This window comes from Salmo salar, chromosome ssa13 (assembly GCF_905237065.1).
Source record: "Salmo salar chromosome ssa13, Ssal_v3.1, whole genome shotgun sequence".
In the NCBI taxonomy this organism is placed as follows: domain Eukaryota; kingdom Metazoa; phylum Chordata; class Actinopteri; order Salmoniformes; family Salmonidae; genus Salmo; species Salmo salar.
The window spans coordinates 93513625-93541188 of NC_059454.1; the positions used below are offsets into that span (position 1 = coordinate 93513625).

The 27564-nt window shown below is 43.9% G+C and overlaps 1 protein-coding gene across 1 annotated transcript; it reads right to left on the bottom strand.

The window, feature by feature from the left end:
* LOC106568174 (excitatory amino acid transporter 1) lies at positions 1–27562 on the bottom strand. Its single transcript, XM_014138272.2, has 10 exons — positions 25552–27562; positions 24365–24504; positions 23957–24094; positions 11382–11586; positions 11217–11259; positions 4022–4293; positions 3064–3297; positions 2595–2789; positions 2325–2459; positions 1–1536 (listed from the first exon to the last, which is right to left on the bottom strand). Exons 2-10 carry the CDS (start codon positions 24501–24503, stop codon positions 1332–1334), a joined length of 1566 nt encoding a protein of 521 aa, XP_013993747.1. The 5' UTR covers position 24504; positions 25552–27562; the 3' UTR covers positions 1–1331.
* Between the last annotated feature and the right edge of the window lie 2 nt (positions 27563–27564).

The window sequence follows — 27564 nt, forward strand, 5'->3', positions numbered from 1 at the left end:
TTCCTTTTTACATTTTATTCAAAATGTTATTCACCAAAGACAAATCTACCAGTCCATTTATTTCCTTTTCACCACAAATGTTGCCTTTACAGAAAGTGAACCATCATATCTCAAAACTTAAAGAAAAAAATGAAAGAAAATAACATATTTTCTAAATCCATTTGAGTTAGTTCACACATACTGTAATTATCACGAACTATGTTCCTTGATTTCACTAACCAAGGCATTGGAGTGGCATTTCAGCCCTGAAAACAAATATCTTTCTGCATTGAGATTAAAGAAGACATATTCACGTAAACAACTATCCATATTATATAGTTAATTTACACATATATCGACATACAATCACTCTACAAAGCCTTAAAAATATTAAACACCTGCTATGTTAAAATAATGATGTACTAAATAGTGAAGGATATTTCAAAGACTCATTTGTCTTAGGGCTGGCTACAAATAGGGAATATATAGTGATAACAATTGTTGGATAAATATATAGTGATGACGATTGTTGGATACATCTCGTTTTAGCCATATTGTCAGCATCACAGCACCACCTTCAATAATTTGATCAATCAAAATAAAGTAAAAATACAATTGGTGTTGTCATATGCAACAGGAATATTGACAGCATGAAAAAAGTTAATAAAATAAAAAAAATAAAAAATACACACCACTTGAGGATTGTTATTTAAATTACTGCTTAATTAACCCATGATAGGAAGTTGGTTGTTTTTCACCAGAAACAGCTCATAGGGCCTCATTTCATTAGTTGTAGCAAATAAAATGTAATTGTATTTGTATTTATTATGGATCCCCATTAGCTGCTGCCAAGGCAGAAGCTTCTCTTCCAGGGGTCCACCAAAATTAAGGTAGTTATATACAAATGTGTTCTCTGTTGCTTTTTTTGAAGGATGAAGCTTGCCCAGTCATTCAAACATAGGTTGTCCTTTCATAATTTTTCAAAATTCCTTTTGGACATCAACACCCAACACTTTCCTCATTACTTATACCATTGTACTATATACATATTCTAGGCCATGACTTAATTCAACACAAAAATACCCAGACAAACCATAAAACAGGTGGCCTATCTATCTCGTAGAGAGGCGGCGGATGTAAGCAATTTGATTGGGCCACTTCAGGGAAAGAAACATTAAAAAATAGTTAGATAGTAAATAGAAAAGTTACTTTATGAATGACAAAATAACAAAGGAAAGGAAATATGGTAGAGTGACAATAACTGGACAAATATGACAGATTGAAAACAAAAATGAACCAAAACATTCCGTGTGTGTGCGTGCGTGTGCTTGTGTGCACTATTGAGCGTTGATCTACATCTTGCTTTCAGTTTTCGGACGTTTGGCGTTTTCATGGTCGTTTTCCTGAGAGATTAGCTGGTATGGTTTCTTCCTCTCCTCCAGCACAATGTTCCCCATCTCCACATCCTTGGCCTGCAGCTCCTGTCGAGATAGGAATTCCACAATGCCAGCCCCAATGGAGTCACCCAAGACGTTGGTTGTGGTACGCAGTCGGTCACTACAATCCAGGAATAACATAAGAAGAAAAAGCTTAACCAGGGTGAAGGAATCATATACAGTGGAAGGGAAGACAGTGGTCGAGAGGGGTGGCGGGACATACAGTTTTTAAAGAAAACCCTAGCCAATGTCCGCTGGGACGTTTGGTCATGTTATATTGAACAGGTCAAAACATTTACCCATTTCCTGCTTTTGATTAAAGGTAAACTAACGTCTTTAGATTACTCATAGTCAAAAGAATGCAGAGGGGAAATAGTCCACAGCATTATCAGCAGAGAAAATTCCAATCTACTGTTAAAGAGTAGTCAGAACACTCCCTATAGGCTATCTCATATTCTAATCACTGTGAGAAACATCCATGTTTTCATTAAATGAAGCTTTGACTCTGTCTGCACATTCCATCCCTCCTAGTTTATGGAGAGTGGGATTTTTTCTCACTACCCAATTAGCTGTGTAATTTCTGGGAAGGGAATTCTAATTGAAATCATTAATTTGGGCAACCTAATTATGTTTCTATGTTAAAACTAAAAAAATATGCAATTCCAAAAAGTGGAGCAAGATCCGAGGGATAGTACAAGTGTGTCACTAGGGTTGTAGTTGATAAAAAAGGATGTTCGACCTTTAAAATGAAAGATAAATGGTTTGCGTTTCAGTTCCAGTCATTATACAATTTGTATACTATAGACAATAAGTAGTATGCGTATATTTGCACCATTATAGCTTTATCATTATTCAAATATAATTTATCTATTCTCATGTCTCAATCTGAAAATGGGAAAAATTACTCACAGGAACCAATCAACTGCAATGATGAGGGTGATGTCATCAGTGGGAAGTCCGACAGAGGTCAACACAATCACCATGGTGACCAGTCCAGCCTGTGGTATACCTGCAGCTCCAATACTTGCTGCAGTGGCTGTGATGCTGTTTTATAACACAAAATTATATATTTTAAACTCTTATCTTGATAAATCATGTAATGTAGTTGTAAACATATCAACATCTTTTGATTCCGTAAACATAAACTTTAGCTTATTAACATTAGATAGAAATTCTTACCTGATTGTAATGATCTGACCTAAGTTCATGTCCATGTTGTTAACCTGAGCTATGAAGATAGCTGCCAGAGCCTCGTAAAGTGCTGTTCCATCCATGTTAATGGTGGCGCCAACCGGCAACACAAACCGCGTGATGCGCTTATCCACCTTGTTGTTCACCTCCAGACACTTGAAGGTGATGGGAAGGGTTGCTGAGCTGAGATAGAGACGGAGAGAGAAACAGATGGTGTTTGAGTGGTTGTTGTTTTAGTTTTTTTGTATTAGATCTATTCATCATATTCTCCAGGGGTAAGCTTTAGTAACTCTACTAACGAGGATGGTGATGTCTTATAGGCACAATCTGATCAAGAACACTCCTGGCCCTACTATAATAGGCTTTGATTTGACATGAGTCAGGGCCAAGTCAGGCGAGGCTACAGTGTGGGGTAGTCCGAGCAGGCCAGGGAGGAGATTAATGTAAGGGGACCAACCTGGAAGAGGTTCCCAGGGCTGTGATGAGGGCCTCCACCAGCCCCATGATGAAGATGAAGGGGTTCAGCCGTGTGATGGCGAAGTACAGGCCGGGGAGGATGATGAAAGCGTGGATGGACAGGCCTATGATCACCGTGATGGTGTACATGGCCAGCTGACCACCCATCTCAGTGATGTCGTCCATCTCCACGATCTTCCCCGATATGAGGAACATGATACCGATTGGTGCATACCTGTAGAGCAGAGGACGGAGAAGAGGTTATGCTGGGGAAGGATATGGTCACATAGTTAAAAGGGCCTTATTTTTCTGTGTAATACTGTAGGCCTGAAAAAGTAAAATGTTTAGTCTCTCACGGACAGACATTTGAGAAATCATCAGTGCATTCTGAGAGTGCAAAGCACAGGCTATGAAATTACCTTTATTCATAAACAAAACTTGGTTTAAATCTGTCAAATATCTGACTGGGAATATTTTGGATTTAATTGAGTGAACATGTCACTGGTCTTGGTTACAAAGCCTTGTAATTCATCTGTGGAATAATTTAGCATCAGGAAGCTACATGCCCTGAGAGGGTTCTATGTTGGCCAATTATGAGATTGTGGTCCTGCAATTATCTCAGTAACCCTAAAGGCCTATATCAGATCATGCGTGTTTATAGTTACCAGATAATTCATAACAATACCTCAGGCAAGAGCCATTTGATTGAATTGAGACGGAGAGATACACATAGTAACTCCCAACTCTGCAGGCACTCTATAGGTAGACTTAGCATTCCAAAGCATAGATGTGGAGATTTCTCTGTGCCTGATCTAATCATGAACCACATGCAATGCAGGGGGTTCGCATAAACACACACACACACACACACTCACCTAATGAATGATTATTGGACCATCATCATAACACACACACACACACCATCCTTATAAACACCTATACACACACCAACTACTCACCACATGATAATTGCCACCAGCCTCATGATAGCCTCATTGAGGCTGTCGAAGAAATCCCTGAGGGGCTGGCCCTGCTCCTTCATGTTGCCGATGATGAGGCCAAAGCACATGGAGAAGACCACCAGCCCCAGGGCATTGACCCCGTTCACCGTGCCCGGGATAGGGATCACCTCCTCCCGGGTAATCTGCTCAGTCAGGTTGGTCAGGTTGAAGACCGAGTCGTTCACTGTCACCGTTACATGGACAATTCGCTTCCCGTATTTGGTTTTGAACTGGAGGGAAAGAGCCGGTTACGTGAGTGATGGGTTATCATTGTCTTGTTAAAGTGATGATCGCATGTCATTTCCTTTAGTGAAAGTGTTACTGAAATAGTCTTTTTTAAGTCATGTTACTGAATATTAACTCAGCCTCTTCATTTTGGCCTGTGCTCCAGTCTTCAAGTGGGATTTTGATGTGCATCTACTGAACATAGATAAGGTACCTAGGGAAGGTTGTCAGACTTGTGCCTTTTCGATAGACTAGAGAGCAAAAACTCTAAAGGCACCTGCTCCACTCATTGCAGCCTTGTGAATTAAACAATGGGCCTCTGTATGGCTGGAGCAGTATTCTGTAAGGTCCAGCTGGATCTATGATGACCCTGTATGGGGAGAGGGTCCAGACCACAAAGTGTTGAGCTCCCCATGGACATGGTCTCTTCCCCCCCACCAAAAGCCACGGAAAAAATGTTTAGAATGACAGGAAATTAGCTCAGACCTTGCCCGGGGCCCTGCGAAACTGCGGTACGCCACGGCCCCCACAATGCTACTATTGCAACCCTGCCAATGCTTCATTGCAGTTCAAACCCCACTGTGTCCATCAACCATACCACAACAACTCCAAAACATTTAGATGAATAATGGAAGTGGGTTCTTTCTTATCTGCCGCTGATGATCATTTTTTATTTACACATGGCAGCAGAAGTCCAGGCTGTATCACAACCGGCCGTGATTGGGAGTCCCAAAGGGTGGCGCCTAGTTAAATAAAGGTTAAATAAAAAATAAAATAAATTAAAAAAGTCAGATTTTGAGATTTGTTCCTAGTGGTCAGAATTTTTCTTCCAGTGTAAATAAATGTCCCCCTCAGTTTTGGGTTTCTATGTCTCTTATGTAATGATTTCTCTGCTCAGAAATTCCAAAACCAGCAAGCTTCCTCTGAAAATGTCAATAATGTATCCATTCACAAAAAGTATTTCGCAAAACGTATCCTTTTTCATTACCATCATTATTTCAATAGAACCATTTCCTGCGGCAAATTTTTACTTAGGGAAAATCTGCTTTTTGAATGAGGAAAGCTGTTTTACTTTATACCTTTCAGACTGTCAGTACAGTTGAAAGTATGGATTATATCTCTCGCGCTCCACACAGGTCAGGTAATAATAAAAACAATCACGCTGTTGATGTGACAGCTTGAGAAGACGTGCCCGCGGTTCATAACAAACCATACGTCAGACCACACACTGTCTCTCATTTCTTCTCGCAAAGTTATTTTAGCCATATTGCACAAGTTGACTGCTTCACTGCTCCCATTTTTCGAATTGCATTTTCCCAGGTCCCAGTAAGGCAGGGGTTCCCAAACTTCTTTTGGACCACGACCCCATTTTGATATCTGAAAATTCTTGCGAGCCCAACCATGTGAAAAAAATTATGTAATTAACAGCCAATGTTTACTTTTTTATTTGGGGCTATGGTAGTCAAGAGTATTTCTGATTGGCTTCTCAACTCACCATCACATACTTTTAATGTGGGGCTGTGACAGTCAATTCCAAATGAGTCTGACATAATGTCTCTTATCTCACCACCACTAATAAAATGGGTGTGCTTGATGCATGTCACGTCAGAGATTCTCAAAGTCAGGGGGTGTGGTCAGACAGTACGCACCTCATCTCTGCTGTCACATCCAACCTGGATCTATATTTGGTTTTAATGCAGAGAGAGCACTGAATCCAGCTTCACACAGATATGAGCTGGTGAAGGGTACCATGAGGTTTATAGTGCTTTCAAAACAACTGGGAACTCTGGAAAAATACGAGCTCAAATCATGGCTTCAGTGATCTTCAGGTCGGAAAGTCTGAGCTCGAGAAACGATTTTTCCCAGTCTGCGCTTGTTTTCTTTCAGAGTTCCCAGTTGTCTTGAATGCACTGAAGTCGGAGATTTCCGAGTTCCCACTTACAAGTTCCCAGTTGTTTTGAATGTGGCATAAATGCTTAGAGGGAGACGGCAGGGTATTCCCTTTGAGTCAGGAACAAAAACACCTCCGTAGTGACCCGTGAATGCATTCGGTCACATGGCCGCTTGATTAGCTGTTCGATTTCACTTACCGGCATGTCAACAGAGCCAGGATCACAGTCAAACAGATTGGGAAGTAGGTCCCAAAGTGCTCTTCCAAGCATTGGAGGTGAACAGTCATCACTCATGTTGGACACTTACAGATGCTGTTTTCTGTCAGTAACATGCACAGGCGAGGGAAGGGGGCATGGCTTTTGGAAGACTCTCTTCAATAAGAATTCTTTCCTCTGAATCCACTGATTCGGTCACTCATCTGTAGAATGTTTTTAAAAAAAGAAGGTTTTTAGCACTTTCCAATTGGTAGTTAGTCTTGTTCCATCACTGCAACTCCCATACAGACTAGGGAGAGGCAAAGGTCGAGAGCCATGCATCCTCCAAAACACAAGCCGCACTGCTTCTTGACACACTGCTTGCTTACCCTGGAAGCCAGCCACACCAATGTGTCGGAGGAAATACCGTACAACTGGCGAGCAAAGTCAGCATGAATACGCCCAGCCCACCATAAGGAGTCACTAAAACGCAATGGGACAAGGGCATCTCGGCTTGCCAAACCCTCCTCTAACCTGGACGACGCTGGGCCAATTGGTCACAGCCAGCTGCGACACAGCCTAGGATCGAACCCGGGTCTGTAGTGATACCTTTAGCACTGCCTTAGACCGCTGCGCCACTCGTGAGGCCACCCGTAGAATGTTTTTGTATTTCCCCTGCATGCTTGTGTTCAGTTCGTTCAGTTTCCCAAATATGTCTGTTACATAGTCAGGGAGACACATTTTCTTTTCATTACACAGAAAGTCAACTAAGTCATATTTTTTTTTACATACATTGTGAATGACAATAGTACCTCTCTCAATGAGAAAAATTGTTCTAACACTCGATTACCACCCAGCCTCAGTATGAAATAGAACATTGTCATGCCTCCACATAGTTTTGCGAACAGGCGTGCACGCAGTGGATGTGGTTTGATATAGTTTACAATCTAAGTTACCTGCTGCAGTATATCTCCGAGTTCTGTGCTCAGCTCTTTTGTTGCCAATTGCTCTCGGTGTAGCGTGCAATGCGTGCATATGACAGAGGGAGACACAAGCCTGCCCGCCATAGATGGAGCCCCATCTGTGCAAAAGCCCATCATTCGATCCCATGGAATCTGTTTTTCGTCAATATAGCCACGCAGCACAATGAACATCCCCTGTAACGTTTCAGGTAGCCTAGTGGTTAGATCGTTGGGCCAGTAACCAGAAGGTTGCTGGATCAAATCCCAAGCTGCCAAGGTACAAATCTGTTGTCCTGAGCAAGGCAGTTAACCCACTGTTCCCTGGGCACTGAAGATGTGGATGTCAAGGCATCCACATAAGGCAGCCTCCTGCAACTCTCTGATTCAGGTAGGGTTAAATGCGGAAGACACATTTCAGTTGAATACATTCAGTTGGACAACTGACAAGGTATCCCCCTTTCCTTCATGCTCGGGAATTGTGAGACAGAACAATATGTCTTTGTGAATAGCATCCCCTGAAATGTATAGTGAACAAAAGTCAATGCATGGACATCTTGGCCCTCACAGTTAATGTCCATTTGGAGAGCATAAGCGGGGGAGTTTTGAGTCATTCAGTCAGTTTCCTCTTGATTGCTAACAATAGCAAAAATTGTTAGTTTAACAGTGTTATCTCACAAAGGAATTGATTTGAGTCTCGGTGCCTCTGCCTCCCCACACATTGTTTTTTCACCATATGAATTGTGGCTAGTAATATCAAAGTCTCTGCAATAGTGTGTGGTTTCATAGCGTAGCGGGCCTAGTCATTCACTGTGGGAATGATTCAAATGCAATGGTCAAGTGCGGCCTTTTCCCATGATCTAAGGGCGTTCTCTGGTTGAATTTGATCTTCTAGATTAGAATAATTTTCATTTAGATTTTTAAGGTTAATCACATTACAATGATTTTGAGATACAAAGACAATATTATAATATACCCGCAAAACACCAGTCTCAACGTCAACAGTGAAGAGGCGACTCCAGGATGCTGGCCTTCTAGGCAGAGTTGCAAAGAAAAAGCCAATCTCAGACTGGCCAACAAAAAGAAAAGATTAAGATGGGCAAAACACAGACACTGGACAGAGGAACTCTGCCTAGAAGACAAGCATCCCTGAGTCGCCTCTTCACTGTTGATGTTGAGACTGGTGTTCCGCGGGCACTATTTAATGAAGCTGCCAGTTGAGGTCTTGTGAGGCATCTGTTTCTCAAATTAGACACTCTAATGTACTTGTCCTCTTGCTCAGTTGTGCACCGGGGCCTCCCACTCCTCTTTCTAATTTGGTTAGACCCAGTTTGCGCAGTTCTGTGAAGGGAGTAGTACACAGCGTTGTACGAGATCTTCAGTTTCTTGGCAATTTCTCGCATAGAATAGCTTTCATTTCTCAGAACAAAAATAGACTGACGAGTTCTTTGTTTCTGGCCATTTTGAGCCTGTAATCGAACCCACAAATGCTGATGCTTCACATACTAAACTAGTCTAAAGAAGGCCAGTTTTATCGCTTCTTTAATCAGAACAACAGTTTTCAGCTGTGCTAACATAATTGCAAAAGGGTTTTCGAATGATCAATTAGCCTTTTAAAATGATAAACTTGGATTAGCTAACACAACGTGCCATTGGAACACAGGAGTGATGGTTGCTGATAATGGGCCTCTGTACGCCTATGTAGATATTCCATAACAAATCTGCCGTTTCCAGCTACAATAGTCATTTACAACATTAACAATGTTTACACTGTATTTCTGATCAATTGAATGTTATTTTAATGGACAAAAAATGTGCTTTTCTTTCAAAAACAAGGACATTTCTAAGTGACCCCAAACTTTTGAACGGTAGTGTGTGTGTGTGTGTGTGTGTGTGTGTGTGTGTGTGTGTGTGTGTGTGTGTAATATATATATATTATACAAATAAAAAAAAAATGATTTTGGACAATGTCCCGCAAACCCATTTTCATATCAGGCGACCCTTAGTTTGGGAACCGCTGCAGTAGGGTAAGCTAAACTCTGTGTGAGTTGTGTGTACTGACAGTCTGTCATCAACAGCCTGTGACCTGTGGGTCGAAGTGCGAAATTCGCCCTCCAAGGCTGTGTGACAGCTCTCTCCTACCTATCCCTTTTATATCGGTGGATATCGATATCGATAACTTTAATAGCTTACCAGCTAATGTGTGTGTTGGCCACCGTACTCCGGTGCTAACCTTGTCAAGATATCCTCCACTGCCATGCTTGTTATCGAGACCACGGGGCACTAGTCATCCTTCGACTGTTTAAATCTCAAAACGGGTCCCTTTCCCTAGATAACCACGTCTCAGAGCGTGCACGCCGTCTAGGAAGATTGTTAGCCTAGCCAGCTATACGAAGTGAGATTCGAACTGCCTCCCCCAGGCATCCCTCTCCCCTGGTATTACTAGGACTCTACAAGCTAGCTAGCTAACCAACTCAACCTACTGTAGCTGCCACTGTGTGTCGTCAGCTTGGCTTACCAAACGACAGCCGTTCGTGAGTGTTTTTCATAAATTAAGCCTACATTTAAACATGGTATCTCTCCTGCTCCAGCCTTGCGGTCGTAGCTTGGCTCACAATAAATTATTTTGAGGTTGCTGTACAACTCCTGCCAGATTATTGTTGCCCTCTACCTTTACTGTTTATTGTGGTAGCTGCTCTGTTATACAGTCTCCAGTTACTATTATATTAGTTCATTTGATTCATTAGTATATTTGCATGAGAATATATATTTCGATTTTTTTCTTCACATTCTTAGCTGAGAGACTACCACATCACCATTGCTGGGCATGCATGGCTGCTCCTCATTTGGAGTTGAACTACAAGTGGAAGATGGTCATGACCTGTTCCCCGCCTGCCTAGGCATTGGCCACCTGCGAGATGCCCTCTCTGACCCCTGCATTAACTGCACCATCATGCCTGTGAAGGTGAGGGAAGCGCAGCTAGCCAGAGTTGAGGGCCTGGTTTTCACAGATAATTTGAGTCTCTGTGCCTCTGCCTCCACACACATTGTTTTTTCACCATATCAATTGTGGCTAGTAATATCAAAGTCTCTGCAATAGTGTGTGGTTTCATAGCGTTGTTCGCCAGGACCCACCCAGGGCTACCAAGAGAGGGAAAGCCCACAAAACTCTATATGCAAGCCTCGGGGCACTACAGGAAGTCAGACCAGCTGTTCGTTCCTGTGTCAAAAGGCCTTGCATTGTCCAAGCAGAGGCTTTCACACTGAGTTGTGGATGTCATTGCTCAGGCCTATAATGGTATAGGGCTCCTTGTTCCAGGGCGTGTGATATGTCACTCTACCAGAAGTGTCCCCACATCCTGTGCTCCGCTGAAAGGCATCCCTATGAATGAGATATGTGCAGCTGTTACCTGGTCGTCGCCCTGCACGTTCTTAAGATTTTACAAGGTCAACGTCTCATCCTGCCACACCATGGGACCTGCCATTCTCCCAGTGACATTGTCGCATTAATCAGAGGTTAATAGTGCTATAACTGTACTGGCGGTCTGAAAGGTATGAAGTAGAACAGAAGTTACGATTGTAACTATGGTTCTACGAATACCTGTAAGACCGTCAGTACTTTCCTGTCACTCTGAATCTTTGGGCAAGAAGATTTTCTGAGACAGTGCGTGGTCTGATGTATGGTTTTATATGAACTGCGGGGGCACGTCCTACCACGCTGTCACATCACCGACGTGACTTTGTTGTTATTACTCGACCTGTGGGGAGTGCGAGAGATATCATCCACAATTTAAACCGTACTGACGGTCTTCAAGGTATTCGTAGAACCATAGTTAAATTTGTAACATCCGTTTGTAGTAACAAAGTCATTAAATGCTTTACCTGCTGTGTGCAGGCCTGGACCATGTTTGGTGGAAACATGTTTCTGAAATGAAAGAGCATGATCATCACAATGAATGAAGACAGAGGTACAATGGCACAAAAACAGTTCATATTTCCTCCACTAAACCCCTGACCCTCCTCCTACTCTAGTATGTAGCTAGCTACCTGATGAGATCCAGGAAGGCGTCGGCAGGGCTGATGTCCTCTATCTTCGACTGTTTCATGAACTCATCCTTAGATCCTTTCCCAGGGTGGATCATGAGCACCACGATGATGCCTATGATGACAGCGATAATGGTGGTGGTCATGTAATACACCACAGCTCGCATACCCATCTTTCCTGAAGCCTTACTGTCCAGTGCTGCCATGCCTGGTTTGGAGAGACAGGGGAGATGTTGTTTAGAAGAACAGTATTATCCCATTGTGCAACATTTCTAACATTTCTTCATAGCAGTGGCATGAAAACACTTGAAATAGCAATTGCCTGTAGCCATATTAGCCTGCATTCTGGATAGCTCCTGAAGCTATGCTGATGTGTTGGATGGTGTTGGAGCCAGAGAGACAGAAGGGAGAGTCCTTGCTCTGGTCAAGGAAAACCCAATGCCCTAAGGCAGAGACAGGAACACTGTGAGAACTGAGGGACCACAGAATTGTTGAGAAGTGTCTATGCCATAACAGGCAATTGTTGGCTGGTATTGGAATAGCAGGGTTCTCAGATATCTCATCCTCAGACAATGGGTGAAAATGAGGTTGAACTCAGTGAACTGGGGCTATCAGGTGTAACATCAAGAGACCAGTGGCGACCCGTCATTCTGTTTGGAGCCCCACATTTTTACCAAAAAAATAATTAAATATATTTTCTTTTTTGGGGGGGCTTGCCTGTTTTGCATGTTATTTTGGCATTAATACGTGTCACATATCAGTTCGCAAACAATGTAAAAAAAAATATATATCATTGCGTTAATAAAGACGCATACAAACATGGTCTCTTTTTTGTTTTCTTGAGTAAGGCAGCTCCAAAATGCAGGTGTTCCAGCCTAGCTCAGTGCTTTCTGTGGTGGAGGGGCAAGCCAGCAGAAAAAAATGGAGCTTTGCTCCGTGATTGGGTCAGTGTTCTGTCACTCATGGGGACACTACATCACCGCCAAGTCTAAGGGTAGACCTCGAAGATTCTAGCCATTTGGGTGTTGCCATAGGGTTACATTAGAAGTGCCCATCCAAGAAGGCTCAAGGTCATTGGCCACAGATATAATTACATCAAATCACGTTATACAGTTTAAGTCAGAAGTTTACATACACCTTAGCGAAATACATTTAAACTCAGTTTTTCACAATTCCTGACATTTAATCCTAGTAAAAATTCCCTGTCTTAGGACAGTTAGTTATTTTAAGAATGTGAAATGTCATAACAATAGTAGAGTGAGATTTATTTCAGCTTTTATTTATTTTCTTCACATTCCCAGTGGGTCAGAAGTTTACATACACTCAATTAGTATTTGGTAGCAATGCCTTTAAATTGTTTAACTTGGGTCAAACGTTTTGGGTAGCCTTCCACACGCTTCCCACAATAAATTGGGTGAATTTTGGCCCATTCCTCCTGACAGAGCTGGTGTGTAACTGAGTCAGGTTTGTAGGCCTCCTTGCTCGCACACTCTTTTTCAGTTCTGCCCACAAATTTTCTATAGGATTGAGGTCAGGGCTTTGTGATGGCCACTCCAGTACCTTGACTTTGTTGTCCTTAAGCCATTTTGCAACAAATTTGAAAGTATGCTTGGGGTTATTGTCCATTTGCGACCAAGCTTTAACTTCCTGACTGATGTCTTGAGATGTTGCTTCAATATATCCACATCATTTTCCTTCCACATGATTCCATCTATTTTGTGAAGTGCACCAGTCCCTCCTGCAGCAAAGCACCCCCACAACATGATGCTGCCACCCCCGTGCTTCATGGTTGGGATGGTGTTCTTCGGCTTGCAAGCCTCCCCCTTTTTCCTCCAAACATAACGATGGTCATTATGGCCAAACAGTTCTATTTTTGTTTCATCAGACCAGAGGACATTTCTCCAAAAAGTACAATCTTTGTCCCCATGTGCAGTTGCAAACCGTAGTCTGGCCTTTTTATGGCGGTTTTGGAGCAGTGGCTTCTTCCTTGCTGACGGGCCTTTCAGGTTATGTCGATATAGGACTCATTTTACTGTGGATATAGATACTTTTGTACCTGTTTCCTCTAGCATCTTCACAAGGTCCTTTGCTGTTGTTCTGGGATTGATTTGCACTTTTCGCACCAAAGTACATTCATCTCTAGGAGACAGAATGCGTCTCCTTCCTGAGTGGTATGACGGCTGCGTGGTCCCATGGTGTTTCTACTTGCGTACTATTGTTTGTACAGATGAACATGGTACCTTCAGGCATTTGGAAATTGCTCCCAAGGATGAACCAGACTTGTGGAGGTCCACAATTTATTTTCTGAGGTCTTGGCTGATTTCTTTTGATTTTCCCATGATGTCAAGCAAAGAGGCACTGAGTTTGAAGGTAGGCCTTGAAATATATCCACAGGTACACCGCCAATGATGTCAATTAGCCTATCAGAAGCTTCTAAAGCCATGACAATATTTTCTGGAATTTTCCAAGCTGTGTAAAGGCACAGTCAACTTAGTGTATGTACACTTCTGACCCACTGGAATTGTGATACAGTGAATTATAAGTGAAATAATCTGTCTGTAAATAATTGTTGGAAAAATTACTTGTGTCATGCACAAAGTAGATGTCCTAACCAACTTGCGAAAACTATAGTTTGTTAACAAGAAATTTGTGGAGTGGTTGAAAAATGAGTTTTAATGACTCCAACCTAAGTGTATGTAAACTTCTGACTTCAGCTGTATGTACAGTAGCTTTGATTGGACTGATCATGTCAACATCATACTTTCAAAATCTTAGCTAGCAGTCATCATGAATCAAGTCAACAATCTACTGGCAAATCCTTTTTAATCCTTGTCATATGAAGAGAAATAATGAAGAAAAATTATAGATAAAACATATCGGTGCTCATTGTCCATTGGACATAAACATGACACAACAAGTTGGAAATCGCAAATTCAACAATGAGTGGTTTGGAAGGAATCAGTGACAAGGGCTGTGTGGTCCCAAAACTGGGGTTAAGGGGCTCTTTTCCAAGTTTAAAATTACATTTACATTTACGTCATTTAGCAGACGCTCTTATCCAGAGCGACTTACAAATTGGTGCATTCACCTTATGATATGCAGTGGAACAACCACTTTACAATAGTACATCTATATCTTTTTTGGGGGGGGGGCTTAGAAGGATTACTTTATCCTATCCCAGGTATTCCTTAAAGAGGTGGGGTTTCAGGTGTCTCCGGAAGGTGGTGATTGTCTCCGCTGTCCTGGCGTCGTGAGGGAGCTTGTTCCACCATTGGGGTGCCAGAGCAGCGAACAGTTTTGACTGGGCTGAGCTGGAACTGTGCTTCCGCAGAGGTAGGGAGGGGCGAGCAGGCCAGAGGTGGATGAACGCAGTGCCCTTCTTTGGGTGTAGGGACTGATCAGAGCTTGAAGGTACGGAGGTGCCGTTCCCCTCACAGCTCCGTAGGCAAGCACCATGGTCTTGTAGCAGATGCGAGCTTCAACTGGAAGCCAGTGGAGTGTGCGGAGGAGCGGGGTGACGTGAGAGAACTTGGGAAGGTTGAACACCAGACGGGCTGCGGCGTTCTGGATGAGTTGTAGGGGTTTGATGGCACAGGCAGGGAGCCCCGCCAACAGCGAGTTGCAGTAATCCAGACGGGAGATGACAAGTGCCTGGATTAGGACCTGCGCCACTTCCTGTGTGAGGCAGGGTCGTACTCTGCGAATGTTGTAGAGCATGAACCTACAGGATCAGGTCACCGCCTTGATGTTAGCGGAGAACGACAGGGTGTTGTCCAGGGTCACACCAAGGCTCTTAGCACTCTGGGAGGAGGACGCAATGGAGTTGTCAACCATGATGGCGAGATCATGGAACGGGCAGTCCTTCCCCGGGAGGAAGAGCAGCTCCGTCTTGCCGAGGTTCAGCTTGAGGTGGTGATCCGTCATCCACACTGATATGTCTGCCAGACATGCAGAGATCCGATTCGCCACCTGGTTATCAGAAGGGGGAAAGGAGAAGATTAATTGTGTGTCGTCTGCGTAGCAATGATAGGAGAGACCATGTGAGGATATGACAGAGCCAAGTGACTTGGTGTATAGCGAGAATAGGAGAGGGCCTAGAACTGAGCCCTGGGGGACACCAGTGGTGAGAGCACGTGGTGCGGAGACGGATTCTCACCATGCCACCTGGTAGGAGCGAATTAATGATTAACATTCAACGTTGGCCATGCTTGCTTCCATGCCTCAGCCGGCTCGCCAGGCTGTCACGCTCCTGCCATTTTGTTGGGCTCCCACGCCCCAACCGGCTTGCCCAGCGCCCATGTCTCGGCCGGTTCGCCCAGGTGGGACGCCGGGTGGCGCCCCAAGAGGGAGGGGTACTGTCACGTCTGCTCCCGCTCTTTCCTCCCTGGCGCTTGAGGGTGCCAGGCTGCCCTCCATCACGCACTCCTTCCATTCATTACGCACACCTGCCTTCCCTCGTCACGTGCATCAGCGATATTGGACTCACTCATCACCTGTTATTACCTCCCCTATATTTGTCAGTTCCCCAGCTCTGTTCCCCGCTTCTGCATTGATTGTCTTTTGTTTGTGTTACTCGTTTGCTGACGCTGTTCCTGTCTCATTCCATGTCTGTTCTACATTAAATGTTTTACTCCCCGTACCTGCTTCGTCTCTCCAGCGTCATCCCATGTGACAGAAGCATGATTTGTGCCACGCTCAAAACAACTTATCTCGGAACTGCGAAAACGTGACTTCAGTGAGTTCAAGACAACTGGGAAGTTGGGAATAAATAAGCTCCGACTGGGGGAAAAAAAACATTTTGAATGGTCATCCAACTCGGAATTGTAAATCTGGCCTCTTTCTAGAGCTACGACCTGAAGATCAATGACGTCATCAAGATTCAACCTTGTTTTTTTCTGAGTTCCCAGTTGTTTTGAAAGCACCATAAATCCAGAGAATGCCAGAGTTTGATGACAAAATTTGCCCACGAAGGACCGCCGTGCCACCTTTCTGTTCTGGTGAACACAGCACAACAAGGTGAGTCCAAAAATGTATTGTATGTTGCTGCATAAATGATGTAATATGCCAGGGAGATATGTTTACTGTAGCTAAGAAAGTAATACAAAATCAAATCAAAATGTATTTGTCACATGCGACGAATACATGTGTAGACCTAACAGTGAAATGCTTACTTACAAGCCCTTAACCAACAATGCAGTTTTAAGAAGAAGAAATAAAAGTAACAAATAATTAAAGAGCAGCAGTAAAATAACAATAGCGAGGCTATATACAGGGGGTACCGGTACAGAGTCAATGTGTGGGGGCACCAGTTAGTCGAGGTAATTGAGGTAATATGTACATGTAGCTAGAGTTAAAGTGACTATGCATAGATAATAAACAGAGAGATTAATAGATGACCTCAGTGTGAACTAGTCTACTGCCCTGGCAGTCACTCTCCTCCTCTTTCTCAGAGATTATTTATCATATCTAATTATTGTAGACCAGAGATGATCGGACCTGCTGGAGGATGCAGCCGTCATTTCCGGTCACAACTTGCAGACTTGTTTACGTGCTGCTATGTGTTTTGTTGCCAACCTTACTTTGCTAGCTGACAACTTTACGATTTTTACTTTTTAATTACCGTTTATATTTTTAGTTTTTCCCTCACTCAACTTTTTTTCATATAACTTTTTCACTCCGGACGTTTTATCTGAACATGGTTCGTCAGTACTTCCAACAGCCGAAGCTAAGTAGTAACATTAACGTGATGCCTTCTAATTGCAGTCGCTGTACTCATAATATACAGGAGAACGATCGCCTTACGGCGAGGATAGCTGGGCTGCAAGCAATGAGGCAAGGGTAATTTCAGTGTAGGAAAGGATGAAACAGCGTCTGTGCCACCAGTAAGTACAGATAGTAACGTTAGTATAAATCCCCTCGCACGGTCCCCGCAGCCGGACAACTTTCTCATGGCTTCTGGAGGGAAATGCTGTAGGAATGCTCAACCGGTGTCGCTCATTCAGCCGACAGAAACTTTCAACCGGTTCTCCCCATTAAGCAGCGAGTCGGAGTCAGAGGCCGAGCCTTCTCTGGTCTCTACTCCTCCCGTTACGGGGTCTGAGACGCCGAAGCTTCCTACTGTTAGCTCTGACAAATTGAAAACCCTAGTCATTGGCGACTCCATTACCCGCAGTATTAGACTTAAAACGAATCATCCAGCGATCATGCACTGTTTACCAGGGGGCAGGGCTACCGACGTTAAGGCTAATCTGAAGATGGTGCTGGCTAAAGCTAAAATCAGCTATAAAGACGTGTCGGCATCGAGTAATTGTCTCTGGCCCTCTCCCAGTTAGGGGGAGTGATGAGCTCTACAGCAGAGTCTCACAACTCAATCGCTGGTTGAAAACTGTTTTCTGCCCCTCCCAAAAGATCGAATTTGTAGATAATTGGCCGTCTTTCTGGGACTCACCCACAAACAGGACCAAGCCTGGCCTGTTGAGGAGTGACGGACTGCATCTTAGCTGGAGGGGTGCTCTCATCTTATCTACAAACATAGACAGGGCTCTAACTCCCCTAGCTCCACAATGAAATAGGGTGCAGGCCAGGCAGCAGACTGTTAGCCAGCCTGCCAGCTTAGTGGAGTCTGCCACTAGCACAGTCAGTGTAGTCAGCTCAGCTATCTCCATTGAGACCGTGTCTGTGCCTCGGCCTAGATTGGGCAAAACTAAACATGGCGGTGTTCGCCTTAGCAATCTTACTAGAATAAAGACCTCCTCCATTCCTGCCATTATTGAAAGAGATCGTGATACCTCACATCTCAAAATAGGGCTACTTAATGTTAGATCCCTCACTTCAAAGGCAGTTATAGTCAATGAACTAATCACTGATCATAATCTTGATGTGATTGGCCTGACTGAAACATGGCTTAAGCCTGATGAATTTACTGTGTTAAATGAGGCCTCACCTCCTGGTTACACTAGTGACCATATCCCCCGTGCATCCCGCAAAGGCGGAGGTGTTACTAACATTTACGATAGCAAATTTCAATTTACAAAAAAAACAACGCGTTTTCGTCTTTTGAGCTTCTAGTCATGAAATCTATGCAGCCTACTCAATCACTTTTTATAACTACTGTTTACAGGCCTCCTGGGCCATATACAGCGTTCCTCACTGAGTTCTCTGAATTCCTATCGGACATTGTAGTCACAGCAGATAATATTCAAATTTTTGGTGACTTTAATATTCACATGGAAAAGTCCACAGACCCACTCCAAAAGGCTTTCGGAGCCATCATCGACTCAGTGGGTTTTGTCCAACATGTCTCTGGACCTACTCACTGCCACAGTCATACTCTGGACCTAGTTTTGTCCCGTGGAATAAATGTTGTGGATCTTAATGTTTTTCCTCATAATCCAAGATTATCGGACCACCATTTTATTACGTTTGCAATCGCAACAAATAATCTGCTCAGACCCCAACCAAGGAGCATCAAAAATTCTCAGACAACCCAAAGATTCCTTGATGCCCTTCCAGACTCCCTCTGCCTACCCAAGGACATCAGAGGACAAAAATCAGTTAACCACCTAACTGAGGAACTCAATTTAACTTTGCGCAAATACCCTAGATGCAGTTGCACACCAAAAAACTAAAAGCATTTGTCATAAGAAACTAGCTCCCTGGTATACAGAAAATACATGAGCTCTGAAGCAAGCTTCCAGAAAATTGGAACGGAAATGGCGCCACACCAAACTGGAAGTCTTCCGACTAGCTTGGAAAGACTGTACCGTGCAGTATCGAAGAGCCCTCACTGCTGCTCGATCATCCTATTTTTCCAACTTAATTGAGGAAAATAAGAACAATACGAAATTTCTTTTTGATACTGTCACAAAGCTAACTAAAAAGCAGCATTCCCCAAGAGAGGATGGCTTTCACTTCAGCAGTAATAAATTCATGAACTTCTTTGAGGAAAAGATCATGATCATTAGAAAGCAAATTACGGACTCCTCTTTAAATCTGCGCATTCCTCCAAAGCTCCGTTGTCCTGAGTCTGCACAACTCTGCCAGGAACTAGGATCAAGGGAGACACTAAAGTGTTTTAGTACTATATCTCTTGACACAATGATGAAAATAATCATGGCCTCTAAACCTTCAAGCTGCATACTGGACCCTATTCCAACTAAACTACTGAAAGAGCTGCTTCCTGTGCTTGGCCCTCCTATGTTGAACATAATAAACGGCTCTCTATCCACCGGATGTGTACCAAACTCACTAAAAGTGGCAGTAATAAAGCCTCTCTTGACCCATATAATATAAAAAACTATCGGCCTATATCGAATCTTCCATTCATTCGAAAGCATAATGTTAAATTTCACTGCTATGCGGATGACACACAGCTGGACATTTCAATGAAACATGGTGAAGCCCCAAAATTGCCCTCGCTAGAAGCCTGTGTTTCAGACATAAGGAGGTGGATGGCTGCAAACTATCTACTTTTAAACTCGGACAAAACAGAGATGCTTGTTCTAGGTCCCAAGAAACAAAGAGATCTTCTGTTGAATCTGACAATTCATCTTGATGGTTGTACAGTCGTCTCAAATAAAACTGTGAAGGACCTCGGCGTTACTCTGGACCCTGATCTCTCTTTTGAAGAACATATCAAGACTGTTTCAAGGACAGCTTTTTTCCATCTACGTAACATTGCAAAAATCAGAAACTTTCTGTCCAAAAATGATGCAGAAAAATTAATCCATGCTTTCGTTACTTCTAGGTTGGACTACTGCAATGCTCTACTTACCGGCTACCCGGATAAAGCACTAAATAAACTTCAGTTAGTGCTAAATACGGCTGCTAGAATCCTGACTAGAACCAAAAAATGTGAACATATTACTCCAGTGCTAGCCTCCCTACACTGGCTTCCTGTTAAGGCAAGGGCTGATTTCAAGGTTTTACTGCTAACCTACAAAGCATTACATGGGTTTGCTCCTACCTATCTTTCCGATTTGGTCCTGCCGTACATACCTACACGTACGCTACGGTCACAAGAAGCAGGCCTCCTAATTGTCCCTAGAATTTCTAAGCAAACAGCTGGAGGCTTTCTCCTATAGAGCTCCATTTTTATGGAATGGTCTGCCTACCCATGTGAGAGATGCAGACTCGGTCTCAACCTTTAAGTCTTTACTGAAGACTCATCTATTCAGTAGGTCCTATGATTGAGTGTAGTCTGGCCCAGGAGTGTGAAGGTGAACGGAAAGGCTCTGGAGCAATGAACCGCCCTTGCTGTCTCTGCCTGGCTGGTTCCCCTCTCTCCACTGGGATTCTCTGCCTCTAACCCTATTACAGGGGCTGAGTCACTGGCTTATTGGTGTTCTTCCATGCCCCCCCCCTTGGGTTGTGCCGTGGCGGAGATCTTTGTGGGCTATACTCGGCCTTGTCTCAGGATGGTAAGTTGGTGGTTGAAGATATCCCGCTAGTGGTGTGGGGTGTGGGGGCTGTGCTTTGGCAAAGTGGGTGGGGTTATATCCTTCCTGTTCGGCCATGTCCGGGGGTATCTTCGGATGGGGCCACAGTGTCTCCTGACCCCTTCTGTCTCAGCCTCCAGTATTTATGCTGCAGTAGTTTATGTGTCGGGGGGCTAGGGTCAGTCTGTTATATCTGGAGTATTTCTCCCGTCTTATCCGGTGTCCTATGTGAATTTAAGTATGCTCTCTAATTCTCTCTTTCTCTCTTTCCTTCTTTCTTTCTCTCTCTCTGAGGACCTGAGCCCTAGGACCGTGCCTCAGGACTACCTGGCATGATGACTCCTTGCTGTCCCCAGTCCACCTGGCCGTGCTGCTGCTCCAGTTTCAACTGTTCTGCCTGCGGCTATGGAACCCTGACCTGTTCACCGGACGTGCTACCTGTCCCAGACCTGCTGTTTTCAACTCTCTAGAGACAGCAGGGGCGGTAGAGATACTCTCAATGATCGGCTATGAAAAGCCAACTGACATTTACTCTTGAGGTGCTGACTTGTTGCACCCTCGACAACTACTGTGATTATTATTATTTGAACATGCTGGTCATTTATGAACATTTGAACATCTTGGCCATGTTCTGTTATAATCTCCACCCGGCACAGCCAGAAGAGGACTGGCCACCACTCATAGCCTGGTTCCTCTCTAGGTTTCTTCCTAGGTTTTGGCCTTTCTAGGGAGTTTTTCCTAGCCACCGTGCTTCTACACCTGCATTGCTTGCTGTTTGGGGTTTTAGGCTGGGTTTCTGTACAGCACTTTGAGATATCAACTGATGTAAGAAGGGCTATATAAATACATTTGATTTGATTTTGATAATACAAAGAGTCAACAGGTGTGCAGATTAATGGGCTGCCTGACAGTCATCTGACAGAAATCATCTGTCAGATGATCCACACCCCTACTTTACATTTTTCTTTAAGTTATCTGTGACTAACAGATGCGTATCTGGATTCCCAGTCATGTGAAATCCATAGATTAGGGCCTAATGAATTGATTTCAATTGACTGATTTCATTATCTGAAACTTCCTTATATAAAACTCAGTAAAATATTTGAAATTGTTGCATGTTGCGTTTACATTTTTGTTCAGTATAATAACGCGTACCAGCCAACTGGAACAACGTAACGGTCTGACAAGGCGATATTTTTAATAGCTACCAATACGCCAACATTCCATACAAACAATGCAGTCGACCCACAGCCATACACTGCTCCCAAGTGGGGCAGCGGTCTAAGGCACTGCATCTCAGTGCAAAACATACAGGCGAGCAAAAGTATTGACGTTCTCCATCTGAAATTAGATAATGATTATGGTTTGCTTCTCCCTACTGACATCTCTCTCTCTCAATCTTACAAAAAGGCCAAGGGTAAGAGGGTGGCCGTGTAGCCTAGTGGTTAGAGTGTTGGACTAGTAACTGAAAGGTTGCAAGTTCAAATGCCTGAGCTGACAAGGTACAAATCTGTTGTTCTGCCCCTGAACAAGGCAGTTAACCCACTGTTCCTAGGCTGTCATTGAAAATAAGAATTTGTTCTTAACTGACTTGCCTAGTTAAATAAAGGTAAAACAAAAAAAAAGAGTCAAACAATGAGCCATTATAGAGAAAGACCTCTACCTGAAAAAGCTTTGCAATAAAGTTTGCTTTGGAATTTCCAAGGTGTCAGGGGCCGTTCGGGTGTGTTATTCCAATTCAGTGTGCTGATGGAGTAAGTGTTTTTTGTGTAAGCGAGATGTCTGTGCTTTAAACCTATTAGGGGCACTGCCGTTAGACTAAACCCCCTCACCCTCCATTTAACCCTCGTTCAACTCTCAATCTCCTTCATCCCTCCTCCCTCTCCCACAATCACCCCTCTGCTGACCTGTGCCTCTGCTCCTTTCTGGTTCTCTCTCTGTTCTGTGCCTCTCTTTATTTCTCTCTCTTTCACTATCTCTCCCTGTTTCTCCCTTTCTCTTTTTCTGTCTCTTCCCTCCATCCTCTCTCTGAGTCCTCAGAAACTTGTCCACTTGCCATGCGCCCATAACGACTTTGCATCTCCACATCGCCATGGAAACAGCAAACAAGCCTGTGTGACCACTTTCACAGGACTAAAGAAATGAATTATGTGGGTTCTTTTCAGGGGTTACTACAAAGACGAAGGATGAAACAAAAATTTACCTCACACATCTCCTTTTCTGCCTTTCACGCCACAGTTCTACTGTTTTTTAGTGTTTAAAATGTGATCAGAGAAAGTATTCTTAGTAAACATTCACTGCTTCTTTTAAGCCAGTGTGAACATTCACAAATTAGGTTAGTTTAAAAAGAGGTTAGTTTGAAAAGAAAATTAGATACAGTACAGATCAGCTCAATCTTACTTTGAGAAATGACTAGAGCTTGCTGCTGTAGGTCTAGTTTCAAGGTCACAGTAAATCCCTCAGCGTTAGCATAGTGATGTCATTTATACTACACATCATACCAAGCTAGGTCATATGGATCCTAACCTTGTTGAGGACTAAGGAAGATACTAGATGGTGTAGTTACATGTCTGCTTGTGTACCTGGGCAGTGGGCCTCTTTTCTAGGCCGTAATCTCTTATCCCACCACCCTCCAAACCACTTACTGTATTTTGGTGCTGGGTGTCATGGAATGCCACAAAACAATACAGATGTGTAGAAAGTGGCGGAGTGGCACATTGTGTGCTTTTATCCATGTGAAGTGAAGCAGGAGGAAGAGGTTCAAGGGGGTACCCATCCCAAAGCTACCCTCTCAGACCCACAGGCAGTGGGTGTCTTTTCTACTGAAGCTAACCCCACTCCCTCCATCCCTCCTCCCTCATTCTCTACACCACATTTTAATAGAAAAGGAGTACAATGAAGTGACTGTCTTCATGCCAGAGCCTAGAGACCAACGGGAATCTGGAGAAAAATACATTTCACACGGATCAAGCACAAGTTACAGTACCTGTGCTTGTGCCTCAAGCCCCTTTGGCATTCTCCCTTTTCCTTTGGGCCTCCACACCTGGCTTTCAAACACCACTAAATCCACCCCTCATCTGCATGGTCAAAACACCTAAACTTGCCTCTGGTGGAGGGCATCCGTATAGTGACTTGGTGTACCTGTGATTAGACTGGATACTAGCAGGGGAAGCACCAGCATCTGCAGCATCCTCATCAGCAGCTCTCCGGGGAAAGAGAAGTACTTCACCTCTCGGTAGGTCATTTTATAGGGACGCAGTGCAAAGCCTAGGATTATACCTGGAGAATCAGAAGGGCTGATTAGTGGGCTTGAAACATGAACATGAAACTGCCTGTAGAACAGAGGACAATGAGAGGCTCTGTCTCTCAATCACCTCTAGAATGAGGTTTGTAGGTGAGTCTCCCTATTGGATTTTGGATTGCAATAGAAGAGCATGGGTTTCAAAGTGTGTGGGTGTGTGTGCGTGTGTGTGAGTATGTAGGCCTGTTTGTGTGTATTGTGTATGTAGGCCTGTCCGGGGGAGGCAGGGGGGGGGGGGGTTCACTCACCTACAACGACGGCAGCTACAGTAAAGAGCACGAAGGCGTGCTTCTTGAAGAAGGCCTGGACATCTTCCTTAGAGATGTCCTCCACTTTCCTCTTGGCCTTCATGGTCCTTATGTGGATGCCCTCCCGGATCCGCTGCATCCTAGTGTGGAAATCCAAAGCCGGGAGAGTTTCCTCATTACTGGTCATGACTGCAGACGGGACTAGGGGTCTCACACACCTCTTAGACACCCAGAGAACCTGAACCAATGGGTCGGACTGGACCTTACCTTGGTGATAGCTACTGAAGATAGATGAAATGACACATGACAATACACATGCAGTTGTAATGGTACATGCAGACGTTCACATTGACATTGCAATGCAGTTGATAAGAGAAAAAAGGATAGCTTCCTAGCTGACCATATGGTGTGTAGTCAAAATAACAATGTACATAAATTGATATTTTCATGATAAAATAGTCACAGAACCTTGAGAAGAGAGCAAGTAATTTTAGTGTAACAAAAAAGCCAGCATTTCTTCCATTATGAATCCATCCATGACAAGCATCGAAGACCCTGAACACAGGAAGCATGGAACCCTGCAGGTGCAGATCTGCATCCATAATACACCATAGCAAATCATTAGCCTATCCTGGAGGATTATAAATACAAACACTTGAGTAGAAAAAATTCATGCACACCAGAATAATGGAATAACAAAAACAATATTTTTGTGCTTTCTTTAAAAAAAACATTACTCTTAGAGGAAATGTGTTTGTGCCCTCATACATTAAAGAGATGCCCCGTCATGCATTAAAGAAACGTAACAGAAAGCACCTTACAGCTCTGTATGTTCTCATTGGAAAGGCACAATTTGTCAGTCAATTGTTTGATTGAAAATGTCAGTTGGCAACACTGAACAAACGGCAAATTTATATACAAAGATTTTGTTTGCATTTCAATGAATGTAAATGATGTGGACATGTTACTATGGATAGTGTAAAATGTAATGAAAATTGGAACAAAGGATGAGACCTTTCATGCATGGCCACATCAACAGTATGTACCCCTGGCATACAGATACAACAACACAAGGGCCACACAGACCTGGCCATTCCCTTGGACAACACCACCAACAACTCTCTCTGAAGCAGTTGTTAGGAACTTAAAGAAAACCTAAAAAGTGAAAAGCAAAACAAAACGCTGACCTTCACCAGTGTAGATGTTCCTTCTTTAGACAAACTCCTCTTCCTGACGATGCTCAGGGTTATCCTCAGCCTGAGGACAGGTCAGGCAGGCAGGCAGGGAGCAGCAGTGGAGGAGGTCAGCAGTGGGTCCGTCAAGAAGGCAGAGAAGGGAGGAGAGATAGAGACTGGGAGATGGAGTGAGAGAGACAGGCACACAGAGAATGGTAGATGTGCGTATATGTTCTCTTAAGACGACTGAAGCAATCCCTCATACTCCCATTCTCTGAAGAGGGAGGAGACTTTAAAACTCAGAGAGAGAGAGAGAGGGAGGAGGTGGCAGTGAGGGGAGATGATAGCCCTTCCTATTTATTGTTTTTCTATTAATTTTACACTGTTTCAGTTGACACACTCTCTCTCTAGGATTTGGGGGATGTTATGTACCTAACTCATTCCAATGAGACTGCCCTCAGTGATGCTCAGAAAGCAGAAGTGAGTAAGAGTGCACAGTAGGCTATTCTTTATACACTCTTACATGAAAAAAGGTGCTATCTAGAACTCAAAAGGGTTGAGGGTCCTTCGGCTATCCCCATAAGAGAACCCTTTGAAGAACCCTTTTTGGTATTTTATCTGGAACCCTATAAAGAACCCCAAAAGTATTTTATCTGGAACAAAAATGGTTCTCCCATTGGGATGGCCAAAGAACCCTTTTGGAACCCTTTTTTCTAGAAGTGTAGACAAGATGCAAGTTGACCAATTTTTGTAGAACATTCTCAGTTGCTTACTCATGCAAACTGCTGCATTTTACTCAGAATGCATATCTTTCATCTCCACTTGCTCCACCTGCTCTCCTCCTCCCACCTATCGTTTCCTTTCCCATCTTGCCTCCTCCCCATCCTCTCCTCCATCCTCTTCCCCTCTCTGCTGGGCTATTCATCCTTCACTGCTCTGCTCCAGCCCAATGTGGTAGGGCTCTCTCCCTCTGCTTTAGTGTAACCTCAGCCCAATGTGGTAGGGCTCTCTCCCTCTGCTTTAGTGTAACCTCAGCCCAATGTGGTAGGGCTCTCTCCCTCTGCTTTAGTGTAACGTCAGCCCAATGTGGTAGGGCACTCTCCCTCTGCTTTAGTGTAACGTCAGCCCAATGTGGTAGGGCTCTCTCCCTCTGCTTCAGTGTAACCTCAGCCCAAGGTGGTAGGACTCTCTCCCTCTGCTTCAGTGTAAGTACCCAAGGTGGTGGGACTCTCTCCCTCTGCTTCAGTGTAACCTCAGCCCAAGGTGGTGGGACTCTCTCCCTCTGCTTCAGTGTAACCTCGGCCCAATGTGGTAGGGCTGTCTCCCTCTGCTTCAGTGTAACCTCAACCCAAGGTGGTAGGACTCTCTCCCTTTGCTTCAGTGTAACCTCGGCCCAAGGTGGTAGGGCTCTCCCCCTCTGCTTCAGTGTAACCTCTCCCACAGTCCTGACAAACAGGACCTTTCATCATCAGCAGCAGTGATGTTGCTGGTGAAGGAAGCCCTGGATCTGACTGTCAGTGTCTGGTACCGTAAGATCAGCATTAGTTCCAAGATACTTTGAAGTATTGAAAGATCATTCTGAGTGTTTCACAAAACAAATATGTTTGATGTTCGACAACAATGCACCATTTCAAATGCCCAGTAAATCTTTATCTGATATTGAGATCAATAGTAAAATCACCTCTACAACTCTCTAGAATTCATCAAACACACAGAGCCAAGTTGGTCAAGCAGAATGTGTGTGGTTACTGTGGTAGTGGCCTTCTCTGGGACACGCATTGGCAGTCCACAAGGAAAACTCAATGAGGAGCTAACAACTCCATACACATGTTTTTTATTTAACCAGGTAAGTTGACTAAGAACACATTGTCATTTACAGCAACAACGTAGGGAATAGTTACAGGTCAGAGGGAGGATGAATGAGCCAATTGGAAGCTGGGGGTGATTAGGTGGCCAGATTTGGAATTTAGCCAGGACACCAGGGTTAATACCCGTATTCTTACAATAAGTGCCATGGGATCTTTA

Coding starts and splice junctions, on each gene's coding strand:
- LOC106568174 (XM_014138272.2), bottom strand. CDS start 24,503: ATGCAGCGGATCCGGGAGGGCATCCACATAAGGACCATGAAGGCCAAG. Junction 4,294..11,216: donor TCCAGGCCTGCACACAGCAG/GTAAAGCATTTA, acceptor CTTTCCCTCCAG/TTCAAAACCAAATACGGGAA. Junction 2,460..2,594: donor GGTCAGATCATTACAATCAG/GTAAGAATTTCT, acceptor GTTATAAAACAG/CATCACAGCCACTGCAGCAA.